Below are 13,916 nucleotides of genomic sequence, written 5' to 3'. Positions count from 1 at the left end.
AGCTGGAGACTTTAGATCCAGAGAGGGAGAGCGACTGTGTGCTGAAGACCTGGGGGGGTACAGGGGAAGGATTGTATGGAGGGGATTGTAACCATGACAATGAGACGATATATGATAGAATGAATGTAAAACTAATGTTCTCCCATGTAAACTATCACATAATTCACAATAAAACATTTAAGAAAAAAAAAAAAAGAGTAAAAAGAGAACATACAGATAGGGAAAAAAGGGACTACTGTCTAAAATCTATAAAGTACTTCAACACCTCAACAGCAAGAAGGCAAAGAATTTAATTTTAAAAAGGGGAAAAGACATGAACAGACAGTTCACCAAAGAAAACATTAAGATGGACAGCTGACATATGAAGAAATGCTAGGCACTCTAGACATTGTTTTTGTTGCTAAGTGCAGTCGAGTTGGTTTGACATATAACGACACATATGAGGAGTGGCTGTTGAGTTTGAACTGCTGACCTTGTTGTTCAATCTGACATTGTGGTCAAGTGCTTATTCTACAGTGTCACACAGAGACATGTAAATCAAATCAATAGTATGTCATTTTACCCCAGCATTAATAGCAAAGTTCAAAAGAAGAAAACAACATATGCTGGTGGGGGTATGGAGAGATTTGGACTTTCCTACCCTGCTGGTAAGGAGCTCTGGGTAGCATAGTGGTTAAGAGTTGGGATGCCAACCTCAAGGTCAGCAGTTTGAAACTACCAGTTGTTCCCTGAGAGAAAGATGGGACTTTCTGCTCCCGTAAAGATTTACAACCTCAGAAACCCTATGCAGGGTCATTATGAGTCAGAAACAACTCTATAGCACACAACCACCACCACCACCTCCTTGCTGGTGGGATTGTAAAATGGTGCAATTACTGTGGAAAATGGTACGGTGCTTTTTCAAAAAGTTGGAAATAGAAATACTGTATGACCCAGTAATCCCACTACTTGGTGTATAACCTCAAGAAATAAGAACCATGATGTGAAGAGATATATGCATAACAATGTTCATTGCATCAATCTTCACAATAGAAAAATGATGGAGATAGCCTAAATGTCCATGTATGCATCAAAGACTTGGGGAAACATACTTTGGTACATATACAAAATGGAATGTTTTACACCATTGAAGAATAACAATGCATCTATGAAATAGCATTTAACATTGATGAGTCTGGAGACATTGTGCTCTGTGAAATCGCTGTTGCTGTTAAGTACCATGGAATTTGCATAGCCCCTATGACTTAGTTCATTCACACTAGCAACACAGACTAGCCCATGAGTGTATATTTTCTCTTTTTGTCATTTTCTGTGCAGCTTAGTTCAGAACAGTTTGTAAAGCTTATGGCCATTTCAGAATAACAACCAATAAAACTTTACTGACCTGTGCTTTTGCTAAAATTATTTTCAAGAGAAATAAAATGCTTCACAGTGAGAAAATACAAAACAAAAGTTTGTTTTTTTGTACACAACTTTTATTTTTTTTAAAGTTTCTAAGTCTCTAACATGGTTACGTTTTCATAAAAGTCTCATTACACTTTATTTGAGCCCTGGTAATATCTTTTTTCTCGCTATGTGAAGAGTTACTCATATCCATGATCTTGAAGAACTCTTTTTGACATATTGTACATGTTCTTGTGATGGAGGCAGGAAAACTGCACACTGAAAAGATAAAATATGTTAATAGTTCTTTGATTCTAATTATGGAGGCTTTTTTTGTTGTACATTTATAATGTCATTCCCTCTTATTTTATATAGTAATAACCCTTCCACTTTTACCATCACATATAATTATACTAAGTTTAGTTCAAACAAATGTCATTTTCCCAGTCTACCAGTAGTTTTCATTTTTTTTCTAATAAAATCATAGCTGAATTGTAATTCATCAAATCCTTTAAAAATTCTGTATGATTTGGTTTGATACTTTTAGGAGAAACAGAAGTACTTTAAAATTATATCAAGAGCTAAGAGGAGAATACAGGAAACCATAGACAGAACAGATGTTGTTGTTGTTGTTGTTGTTGTTGTTGTTGTTAAGTGCCGTCGAGTCGGTTCCGACCCATAGCGACCCTGTACAGGGTTTTCGAGGCTGTAAATCTTTACGGGAGCAGAATGCCTCATCTTTCTCCCGCGGAGCGGCTGGTAGTTTCGAACTGCTGGCCTTAAGGATCACAGCCCGATTTGTAACCACTATGTCCTTGCAAAATCTAATCACATCAGTCAGGGCACTTTACAATGGAGTCTCTCTAGGAAAGACAGTAGCTGTGTTCATGATAAGAGTGAGGGAATGTATCCCACCCCCTTGGTACACAGGGTCGACAGGGATAGGGAACTTAGACATTGTCTACCCAAAATGGGGAGACTACAAACGCAAGAAGTGACTGGCTTACAAGCTTTCAATAGGGAACCTAGCTCCAGAGGATACAGGGAAAGATAGAATCTCCACTGAATTGCTTCCAACCTGTCTGGATGGGGTTGATAAAAGGTGAGGGGGAAAGGACTCCTGTGGCTCAATAGGGAATGATTGCTATCAAGTCTTACAGTTAGTGTTGGAAAGGTAAATGTAAATGTTTGGTAAGAAAAGGAGGGGAGTGGCTGATTTTGCAGTCTAGGAGTGAAGATTCCTGGAACCAATAAGGGAGAAAAGTGAAGTGCGAGACCCTGTCCGGAGAGGCAGTGACACTAGGGATGGAGGCAGAGATGATGATGTGGACAGAAGGAGCAGCTGAGGACTCTGAACTCAGGGAAGGAGAGGGACTGTGTGCTGGTGGCCTGGGTGCAGGCGTGTGGGGTGTACCCTTTGATTGTTTGATGATGCATGCAAGGGATTGTGATCATTTGATGAAACAAAATATGATAGGATGAATGTAAAGATAAAGTTCACCCATGTACACTAACACATAATTCACAATAAAAACTTTTTTTAAAGAAAAAAGAGTAAGGGAATGAGGAGTTTTCTGGTCAAGCAAACCTTGGTTTTCTTATAAGAGGTCAGAGCAGGAGTTTTGTAAAACTAACTAGCTTCATATTTAGTAGTTCTCTAACTGATCAGCTTCCCAGAAGATACCAGCTACTCTCAACTGACCAGTTTCATTATGAAGAAGCCCCTTTAGTCACCTTATTTCCCACCTAGAAGTTACGTTCCACATGGTCAGACCAATAATTTACTCCTCTTTATGCCATTTATTGGGCCTGGATCTTCATAGGTCAAACCTTGGGCCACAACAGGTATCATCTGATGTGCCAACATACTCACCCCAGAGTTGTTGGAGTGCATCTGCTCCCACCAATGCTTAGATGCATATACAGCTAGTAAGAGTTCCAGCACAGTGAAGACAAGTATCACCACCAGCACACCCTGTAAACGAGGACATGAAGAGTTGCTGCCTTATATAAGCAGCTCCTTTGCCTGGCTGAGTGGATTCTGGGGATCATGGGGGATGAAGTTCCTTGCAATGGGGAGGATGGGGTCAGAAAATATAGTTCAGTACCCTTTTCTGCATTTTCTTTAAGATCTTTTAACAAAAGAGATTCAAGGCAACAAGAGATGATATCTCTAACCCTATTAGGAGGAGTCACAGAGGACTAAGCTTACAAGTTTATGGTTTGAAATCCAAGAGTCTGTATATAGAGACAACTGAATAAGCCAGGATTTCAATATCAACAGATGATGACCATCAAAATTGGGGAAAAGATGGCAAGAGAGAGACATTGACATTTCTGCTAGGAGATGAATCCATTGTTGAGACATCTCCCCCACCCCTCTCACTATCTGTAGTCCTACTGGGTCAAAGTATAATTATGCATTTGGGCTGAAGGTTCAAATTCTGTCTTCACTAACTGTAGCATATATAGCCATGCATTCGAATTTAAATGTTAAGTGGCTTGTCCTAGTCCTAAATTCAGACTCATACTCTTTCCTTACTGACAATCAGAAAACAAACATCTTTAAGGGATAGGAACAAACTTCCAATCCCAGCAAACCAACCCTGAGGAAATTATCTCAAAGCTCAGTAAATATAAAAAAGAATATCACTGCCCGTATCTATTACTTAAAGAAAGACTACTGAAGTGGTAGATTTATCATTGATTTCTTGATTTCATTTCTTAAAAAATTTTTACTTTATGCAACAAACTCTAAGAGCTCTCTTTCAGTCAGATACATTTGTGGTTTCTCCCTGCCTACACTATTCAGATCAACAGAACTAGAGACAGCTGAAAAAGCAAAGATTATGCAAAGTAGGACATGCTGGGATTGTACATGACAGGATACTCAATCCGAAGTTACTTACTGTTTGACTGGTACTGGCCAGGAGACAGTCCTTGTCTTCATATATTGAATAGTAGTAGTCTGTGTAAGGCAATGATGACAGATATGTCTTTTCCAAGTCACAGCCCTGAGAGGCTGTCCCCAGGGCTACCAGGCTGTCCGTAATGAGGAGGAGACCTGCTCCAGAGACTCCAGAGCTCACTGCATTTGCTGTCAGGCTGCTCAGGGCCTAGAAGAGAAATTCTGTATTGGGCTTTCATCACCAAATCAGCCCTCCTGCCATGATCCCCCTGTCCATCGTATGGTAATGGTGCTCGCTTGGGCCTGTTTCCATCCCTATACAGCAACAACAACAAAACGAGGCACAGATTGCATTTTATTCATCTGTCCTTCCCTTCCCACGCTATCTGCTCTGTTAACTGATATAATTAGTAAATGTTGAATGAGAGAATGCATGAATAATTTCCTCCTGGGAGAGATGAGACTGGGAACCCCAGGCAAGCATATACCTTCAGTTTCCTTCGATGATAGGGTCAGAGGTACATGTGCATAGACTCTGTAACTCTCTCCTCTACCCTTAGAAACAAGGAGTTAATAGACTGTTACTACTTCCCCCACAAAGACAGGAGTGGAGAAGGCCTTTGGTCTTCTCCATGGTAACCTTTCCTTAGGCCTCTGCCACACACCCACAAGGGAGACTCAAAGAAAAGCCACATCCGGACACAGGAAGTTCCCAAGGTCATGGATGAAGACACATAGAAAGCACGTGAGACTGGTATGTACCTTAGTGCTGGAAGCTGCGGTCTAAGTCAGCAGTAGGGTACTAGGGTTTGAAGAGTTCATAGTATAAGTGGCAGCATGGGATGGGGTCAGAACTCTAGACTTGGAAGCAGAAAACCTGGGCTCTAATACCAGTTACATTCCTGACTCCTTGTGTGCTTAAACAAGTACCTTTCTACCCTGAGTTTCAGTTTTCTCATTTATGAAACATGTAGAATAAACATTCTGATCCCTATTATGGCTTCCCAAGTTCCCTGAATACACAGAAAGGGGAACTACATTTGGGATGACCTGACAATCATGTGGGACACCTAACAATATGTGAGCTCTGGGCAAAGGCCCTTCCTTGTCCTAATCAGTCTTCTCTTCCTTTGTGAGTCCGCTCTTGGAACCTTGTAGCTACAGGGCAGAGAAGAAGAGGACAGGGCAACCATCATTCCCAGCATGTCCTGGGAACCTGAGACAGAGCCTGGCATATCAGTATCATTACAAAGGAACTAATGTATTCTGGGAGAGTCCTTCCTGCAAATAGTAGAATAGGATCCAAAAGACAGTGTGGTGAACTGTGTTTTTATAGAGTCCTGGTGTGGCACTGTGGGTTAATGCACCAGACTGCAAAGCCATTTGAACTGCAAGGTTGGTGGTTCAAGCTCACCAGCTGCTCCTTGAAAACCCTATACAGGGTTGCTGTGGGTCGGAACCAACTCGATGGCACTTAACAACAACAACATCTTTTTTAAGGTAGATATTCCAGCTGCTTTAGCTTATGTCTGCCTTTTTTTTTTTTTTTTGTCTGAAGCGATCCCTTCTTTATTAGGGAGAAACCTACATTAGATTCCCTAGGAAGAGGAATGGTCATATTCCAGAACCTTTAGAGTAAACAACGTAATCGTTCTAAGGATTTTGAGGAAATCAAGAGTGGTGTGGGCAGCGACCTTAGCAGTATCACCTGTGTTCCTTCAGGTTTGCTGCCAATGTTGACATCACAGACTTGTCCTCCCACTGCCCACTTCATGTGAAGGCTCTAAAGTGTTTGCAGACATGACTACACACACAGTTGCACACCCTCATTCTCCTTGCATAATGCATTTATCTTAAATTTTCTTGGTCACTCCAGTGACCAAGGATAGCCTTTTGGATGGAGATAGTCTCTCCAGTCCAGATGAAGATGACAGCATTTCCTTTGGGCATAAAAAGAGCTCCCATACCGTCCCTACCACTCTATTCTGTGGCCAAGGCAACATGTTACAAAGAGTCTATGACATGTGTTAGGTAAAAGATCTAATTTTGCCTAAAATATGGTGCCCTTTATCTTAACTCTGGAGAAATAACCCTTGGAGTAATTGGAGTGCCTTGGTCTGGGACTTCCAGGCATAATTGAGGATTTGTGCGGTTGATGCTCAGACCAGAAAGAACTCACATGGGAGACCAATATCAAGTAGACTCAGGAAGCATGATTCAGGCCATTATGCAGGACTGGACAATAAAATCCCAGAACAGTAATCAATAAAAGCTCAGAGTGCCCTCTCTGAGATACTGTGGCTCCACATTGGAAACCTCCCCAGACTTCACCCATGTATCTCTGCTTTATGATGATCCTGATCTATATCATTTTACTATGAAATGGGGTCCTAGGGTGGCACTGTAGGATAAGCACTGACTGCTAACTTAAAGATCAGAGGTTAAAACTCACCAACTGCTCTTTGGAAACCTTATACAGGGTTGCTGTGAGTCAGAACTAACTCAGTGGTACTTAACAACAATAACAAGTATAATAAACTGGCAGTCACAAATGTAATATCTTCCATGAAGTCTCTGACTTGTTCCAGTCAGCTAACATACCAAGCATGGTGTCCTCTTAATAACCTTTTCAAGAACAGATTATTTCTCTTTTGAATACTTTTTTTGAAACCATGTGCTTTCAGTAATGGAAGGCATTTTTGAATGAATTGAAACAATTTAATATGGATCTTGATATAATTATTAGGAACCTGAGGAATGTCTGGTGCTGGGGTCGGTGGGATGAGGCCACAGTTCTTAAGATTCATAGTTATACAGATCTCCGCCAGATGGCAGCACACACTAAAAAAGGGACAACTGCTTCCCCCTAAACCCCAGGGTGGAAAAGGAAGATGGAGACTATATATATATCTCATGAGGTATGCAAGGAGTAGCTTGTAAAGTCTGACCTAGTCCTGGATGGCTGGAGGCAGAGAGGGAGAAAGTTCTGTGTGAGTGGCTGGTGTCCAAAATGACCGAGAAGTGAGAAAACAGGGATGCAGTTGATCTCTGCCTCCTAGGAATAGGTATTATGTGGATTCTCATCCACACAGTTATTGTTGTAGTATATTTGTAATGCTAAACAATGTAAGCAAATACCCTCCAAATTTGGACTGTGACATAGGAATACCATTTTGTGGGAGAAAGAATGCTGGTGTAGAGGGCAAGAAATCTGAATTCCATAACTACTTTTGTCAGGGGTTAGCCACAGAATCCTGGTCTCCCTCACCTGTTCTGAGCCTCATCTCTCCAAACTACAAAATGAACACTTTTTTAAGCAGAAAAATGAACTCTTAGCTTCCTTTAATTTCAACCAGCTGAGATTTGATGGTTTTCATACTTACAAAAGGCCTAGTTGATTTTTTTCCAGAGACAATTGAGAGGAATCCAGTAATGGCAAACTGTTCAGAAAAGAGAAAAGGTCAGTTTAATTGTCTTGTGGAAATGTGACTACTATGTTACTATCAGCCAATGAATATCACTGGAAAACCTTTAGGAAGATGACACTACAGGAATGCTTTGGTTCCCTAGTGATGTTGTTCTTGTTAAGTGCTTTTAGGTTTCTGAGAGTGGTTGCTGATTTTGAACCATCAACATTATGTCTGTCATTCAGTCTAGTGCTTATCCTAAAGTGCCACACCAAGACTCCTCCATAGGTAGGCTCAATTCTGCCCTCAAGGTGTTTACATTGACATTGAAGAACCAGCAGATGCAGATTTATATTAGGATTTATATTAGGAATTTTAGATTATGTTCCCTTCTTGCCTCCTGCCCCTACCAACCCTTCTCTTGGCTGGTCTGGCAACTGACAACCTGGGGAGAAGGTGTGTGGGGAAGAGAGAAGTTGCAAAATTACAGGGTTAACAGAAAAGAGAACGAGGTAGTTCAGTGATGTGAAGGATAGAAAGATGGGAGTACGCAGCAACAGCGCTTGACAATAGGGTTTTGAAATGGTGAAAGCACAGAAACACATGGCTTTCAGTCATTGATACAGGTGACTGAGTCATTCTAGAAGATGAGGAAAATGGGAAGGGTAAAGTCAAATGTGAGGAATCTTCCATCATAAAGCCTCAGAGTCAGTGCTTTTCCCTACTGGGTAAAAAGCTTTAGTTTGTGTTGGTGGAGTTTCTGAGAAGCTGAAATGCCAGTTATGCGTGTTCCTTGGGGGTTAGATAGTCCCAAAGAGTGTCCTATGGTGTTAGCAGGAGTTAATTCTAGTTTTCATAAGGGATTGTGGGGCCCCAGACACTGGTGGGAGAAGTCAAGGGTAAATTCTTGTTTTAGGGCAGGAGCAGAGCCTCTTTTTAATATATGACCTCACAGAGGTGTTTCCTTGGTATCTGTTCAGAATGGGTTTCATTTTTCCACACACACACACCCTTTCAGTAATATACTACATGGAAAAGTATCCTTTTATGGGAGAGATGAGATGGCTCAGGTTACTTTAAAAAAATCTACTAGGCCTATCTTCATAAACTATTGACTAAAAAGCAGCTAAAATAATTTTCTAAGTGTTCAGGATTGCCTCTTAATAAGCAGCAAGAAAGTCCCTATGAATCCATAGTTTTCCCACAAATCCTTTCATAGTTAATCTAATTCTATGTGAACCATGACCTCTACCAGAGATGCTCATTCTATTGCTTACAAATGACCTTCTTACTTTCTACTTACTTGATGGATTAATTTCATAATAGAACAAATCCAGTGCTCTAATCAAAGCTCCCAAAAGTCTTGCAAAAATCAAGATACTTTTTCAGAAGTATGTTAAGCAGAGTCAGGTAAGAAATGTTGTGCTGATATGATATGGCCAGTAGATTATGTTCCCTTCTTGCCTCCTGCCTCTACCAACCCCTCTCTTGGTTGGTCATGTAAGAGGACAGATTTAACTTGCTGCCCCTCTTCTTACATGGAAGAGTCATAATGTGGGATGATAATACAGAGGAAATCGAAGGCCTTGACCTTCTTGTGTGTCCCAGCCTTTTGGGAGCTTAGTTAGTCTATTACAAAACACCAGTTAACATTTATAAAGCTGGCTCCGTCTTGGAGACCCCGCTCTACTTACACACAGAGATCCTACAAATGAGTACCCAGATATCAAAATGGTAGAAACTTCTGGGTTGAAGTGGGAAGAGTAGAGAGCAGAAACCAAAACTGCCCCCAAGCTTGAGATCATCAGGCAAGACAGGATTTGTATAGTCTGGAAGACAAGAATAGATGGCAAAAGGGATTTTAAGAATTGGTACAGTATTCTGGTCATGGTAAAAATCACTAAAGCCCTTTAATTTGAAGGTCCCCATCACAGTGAGTTGGTTAAATCATTAAGTAACAGCATTTGTTCTTACTCACAGGGAACCTAAACAGTACCTTCTAGAACTCCCCAAGTCTATTTCAATGACTCCAACCCCCATTCTTCTTCCTATGTTCCCCCTGGAACACTTGAATTATTTCTCTACATCCCAATAGAAAGCAGGGAAATACCAGTGCATTTTCCCACTATTCTCAAGATAAGACAAAAGTTAGAAATGTGAATGTAAAACCTTCTCTTCTCAGGCCTAAGGAAAACCTCAAAATAAAAGCACTTAATGGGACTTCTGGCATGGCACTCTGGGATCAGTATAGGACTGTGACCCACAAGGTCATCAGTTCAAATCCACCAGCTGCTCCTTGGAGACCTCATACAGGGTCTCTGCTCCTTGGAGACCTCATACAGGGTCTCTGCTCCTTGGAGACCTCATACAGGGTCTCTGCTCCTTGGAGACCTCATACAGGGTCTCTGCTCCTTGGAGACCTAATACAGGGTCTCTAAGAGTTGGAATCAAGTTGATGGCACTTAGCAACAACAACAACAATGGCTAAGTCCCCAGTTAGCATTTACAGAGCAATTCTCCATGCATGTTGTCATGAGTGTATCACAGTCAACCACAAAGCAAGCAAAGAAAGGATTTTAACCCAAGTTATAGTTGATGAAACTGAATCAGGGAAGAGGTACTATTAGAAACAGAATTCTTGTTTCCAAATCCCAGGCTTTTTCATTTTTTCTTCACTTATCCATTCCATTAAATAATATGTAGACATTGGTGTTTTTTTATTTTGTTGTTATTGTTACTGACAGGATCCTGGGAATGAGGCAGAAACTCAGAGAACATGGTATTAGAATGATCATTAACAGGAATATTGAGATAATCAAGGTTTATGACAGAAACTTTGCTGGAGGGAGTGACGGTGAACTAGGAGTCAAGATCTCCAAGGAATACTGTGGAATGACCTGGAGAAGTGAAGGAAGAGGGAGTGAGGTGTATAGAAGGATCACATGAGATTCTAAAGTAGACGGTTTTAGAAATGAGGAATAGAAAGTATCTGTGAGAAACAAAGAGTATACCATACAGTGGAAGCAGTTCTTTCAGGAGATGGCTAGATTTTATGATTGCATAAAAAGGAAGGAATCTTTGAATTTTTGAGAAAAGACTTTGAAGAAAGAGGTTTTGCTGCTAACTGAGCCTGAATTCCATAGGACACATTTGAGCAGGTTTCCAAAGTTGGAACAGGTAGGGCCTCATTAAAAAAACAATAAAGTGGGGAGGAGTTAATCTTACATTCTAGGAACAGAAGATCCTAGGACCATCAAGGGAGAAGAGCATGAGCGGAATGTGGGACCCTATCCAGAAAAGCAGTGACACCAGAGATGGAGGCAGAGATGAGGACATGGCGAGAGGGAGCAGCTGAGGACTCTAGACACATAGAAAGAGAAAAAGACTATGTGCTGGTGGGCAGGAGGTAGGCTTGCAGAATGTGCCCTTGGGTTGTTTAAATGATTATATATTCTTGAGTGTTTCTGTGTACATCAAAACAAACAAACAAACAAACAAACAAAAAACAGAGGGACTAAAAGCAAAGACTACTGAATGATGATGCATGGAGGGAATTGTAATCACTGAAATGAAACAAAATACATTAGGATGAGTGCAAAACTGATGTTCTCCCATGTAAACTATCACTCAATTTACAATAAAACTTTTTAAAAAACAATGAGAAAAGCAAAACAAAACCCAGAATGTACAGAAGCATGTGGGAATAAAAGTCTTGGTGATGAGGCACTTAGAATTTTTGTAGTAACTCATGCAAGCCGAGGGTAAAAGTACAATTGAGTCCAGATTGTTTCATCTCAAAAGGTTTCAAAAAAACTTAGGTCAAAGTAAGCTTCACTGTAATCATATTTACTACAATTATATGGTTAGTTGCAAATTCTCTACTCTACTAATGACAAGTTAGGAGAGACTTAGTTAAGTAGCATTTAGGTAAAAATGCACTGGTGTGGTGCTGTAGGATCAGCATTGGACTGCAAGGTCAGTTTGAACCTCAAGGTCAACAGTTCAAACTCACCAGCCACTCCTTGGAAACCTTATAAAGGGTTGCTATGAATTGGAACCTGCTTGACAGCACTTAACAACAACAGGTAAAACTGATATGGTGAGGAGGATACAATCTTTCTATAAAGCCTCATTTTATGTTTCAACCAGCCTGAAGTCAGTCAAAGAACAAAACAAAACAAAATTTTCTCCCAGACCCATTGTAGTTCTGTAATCTGAATACATTCACAGTCTAGTCCCTCAGTTTTATCCCTATAATGAGATGTATTTACCCCAAGAACAGTGGCCTCCTTTTTCAGACCATTCTTCAGGGTGTCCTCTTTTGCGTAGCTAGATCCAGGTTTCTCTCTTTGGAGAATGATGTCCTTTGGAATGAAGGTACTAAAGGTCTCCTTGGTCTTGGGTTGTGACAACATGATGCTGCTGATTCTGGAAGAGACAGAGAACTCAATTAAGACTCAGGGTTTTGACTGAAAGACATAAGCCTCCTAGGGACTCTTCAGAAACTTAAGAAGACGTTTCTCCACTATCCCTGGGATAACTTCTCTAATAAGCACAAAACAGAATGTGGGGGGGCAGTAGGAACCTTGGAATGCTTGGAAGACTGTAGAAGAATTGATGCATTTGAGTTATGGTGTTGGAGGAGAATATTGAAAAGTATCATGGGCTGCCAAAAGAACAAACAGATCTGTGTTGGAAGAAATGCAGCCAGAGTGCTCCTTGGAGGCCAAGATGACCAAACATCGTCTCTCATATTTCAGACATATTGTCACGAGAGACCAGTCACTGGAGAAGGATATCATGTTTGGTAAGGTGGAGGGTCAGAGAAAAAGAGGAAGACCCCTAGAAGATGGATTGGCAAAGTGGCAGCATCAATGGGCTCAAGCGTGGCAACAATTGTGAGGTTGGCCCAGGACCGGGCAGTGGTTCGTTCTTTTGTGCATGGGGTCGCTATGAGTCAGTACCTACTGGATGGCACCTAACAACAACAACAACAAAATGACTTATTAAATAATTTATATTGAACCAAACCAAAACCAAACAAAATAATAATAATAAAAAAATAATAAAACTCCAAACCTATTGCCATCCAGTTGATTCTGATTCATAGCAATGCTATAGGATTGAGTAGAACTGCCCCATAAGGTTTCCAAGGCTGTAATCTTTAGGGATTACAACGAGATGGATTAGCCAGGTGGCATCATTGATGGACTCAAGTGTGGCAGCGGTGGTGAGGTTGGCCCAGGATCTGACATTGTTTTGTTCTGCTGTGCATGGGGTCACTATGAATCGATTCTGACTCGATGGCACCTGACAACAACAACAACAACAACAATCTTTAGGGAAGCCAACTGCTACATCTTTCTTGTGTGGAACAGCTAGTAGGTTTGAACCATCAACCTCTGGTTAATAGCCAGTTTTAACTACTGTACCATCAAGATACCTAATTTATATTACATTATTTTATTAATTTATCCATAAGGGGTTTTCAAAGCATTCATGGGAACATAGAATGGAAAGATAATGGAATTTTTTTCATGAACTTTTTTTGAAGCTCCCTTGTATAAATTGAATATATTAAACATTTATTTTTAGTACACATCCTAAATTTAAAAGCTGAATGATATATTCCAATAAATGGGGTATTTCAAGACACATTTAACTGATCATGTACTCATGGCTATTTATGTTGTTTCTGTATTTTTAGCATCTTGGCATCCTGTGATGTCTCACCTGTTTGATTATATCTTCACAGTAATATATAGAAATAGACAGATTTACTGAGTTTTAATGTGTGTTCCTTAAATTTCTGACATATTTCTACTTTCAGTAGGAATTCTGTAGTTCTTTCTCTTTTCTCAGGAAATCTCCAGTCTTGCCATCAGCTCTTCCAAGTTCAACAGACTGATCCTTTGTCCCTCCACATTCACCTTGGAGGGCCGGTTCTTTCCAAGATAGCTAGTTCTAAACCTTCCACTTAGAAGACAGATCATGGACTAAAGGCCCACTGCTCAGCACACAGTGGTTTCTCTATTACAGGATGAGAACAGAGTTATGGGTCCTGCCTCAGGACTCAATGTAATTGCACAGTATTTGTTGAAAACACGCTATATGCTAGACTATAAGCAAGACCCCATGGAAATACAGAAAAGTGTGGAAAATCACTGTCTCAAAACTTTAAGAAAACTCAAGAGTTGTTTTAGAATCTCTTGATGGTA

The 13,916-nt window shown here is 40.5% G+C and overlaps 1 protein-coding gene across 1 annotated transcript; it reads right to left on the bottom strand.

The window, feature by feature from the left end:
- Positions 1 to 1,587: 1,587 nt before the first annotated feature.
- Positions 1,588 to 12,113, bottom strand: MS4A7 (membrane-spanning 4-domains, subfamily A, member 7). The gene is made up of 6 exons (XM_006874984.1): positions 11,970 to 12,113; positions 9,393 to 9,527; positions 7,675 to 7,731; positions 4,293 to 4,499; positions 3,257 to 3,358; positions 1,588 to 1,662 (listed from the first exon to the last, which is right to left on the bottom strand). Exons 1-6 carry the CDS (start codon positions 12,111 to 12,113, stop codon positions 1,588 to 1,590), a joined length of 720 nt encoding a protein of 239 aa, XP_006875046.1.
- Positions 12,114 to 13,916: the final 1,803 nt, after the last annotated feature.

This window comes from Chrysochloris asiatica, unplaced genomic scaffold, assembly GCF_000296735.1.
Source record: "Chrysochloris asiatica unplaced genomic scaffold, ChrAsi1.0 scaffold00310, whole genome shotgun sequence".
In the NCBI taxonomy this organism is placed as follows: Eukaryota; Metazoa; Chordata; class Mammalia; order Afrosoricida; family Chrysochloridae; genus Chrysochloris; species Chrysochloris asiatica.
Note: the sequence above shows the minus strand (reverse complement) of the source record. Positions and strands in the feature narration are given on the sequence as shown.

Excerpts from the sequence above, each read along its gene's own strand:
- MS4A7 (XM_006874984.1), bottom strand. The coding sequence starts at position 12,113 with ATGTTGTCACAACCCAAGACCAAGGAGACCTTTAGTACCTTCATTCCA. Across the intron at positions 4,500-7,674 it reads AAAAATCAACTAGGCCTTTT|GCCCTGAGCAGCCTGACAGC; the intron begins GTAAGTATGAAA and ends TTTCTCTTCTAG. Across the intron at positions 3,359-4,292 it reads TGGCCAGTACCAGTCAAACA|GGTGTGCTGGTGGTGATACT; the intron begins GTAAGTAACTTC and ends CCTCGTTTACAG.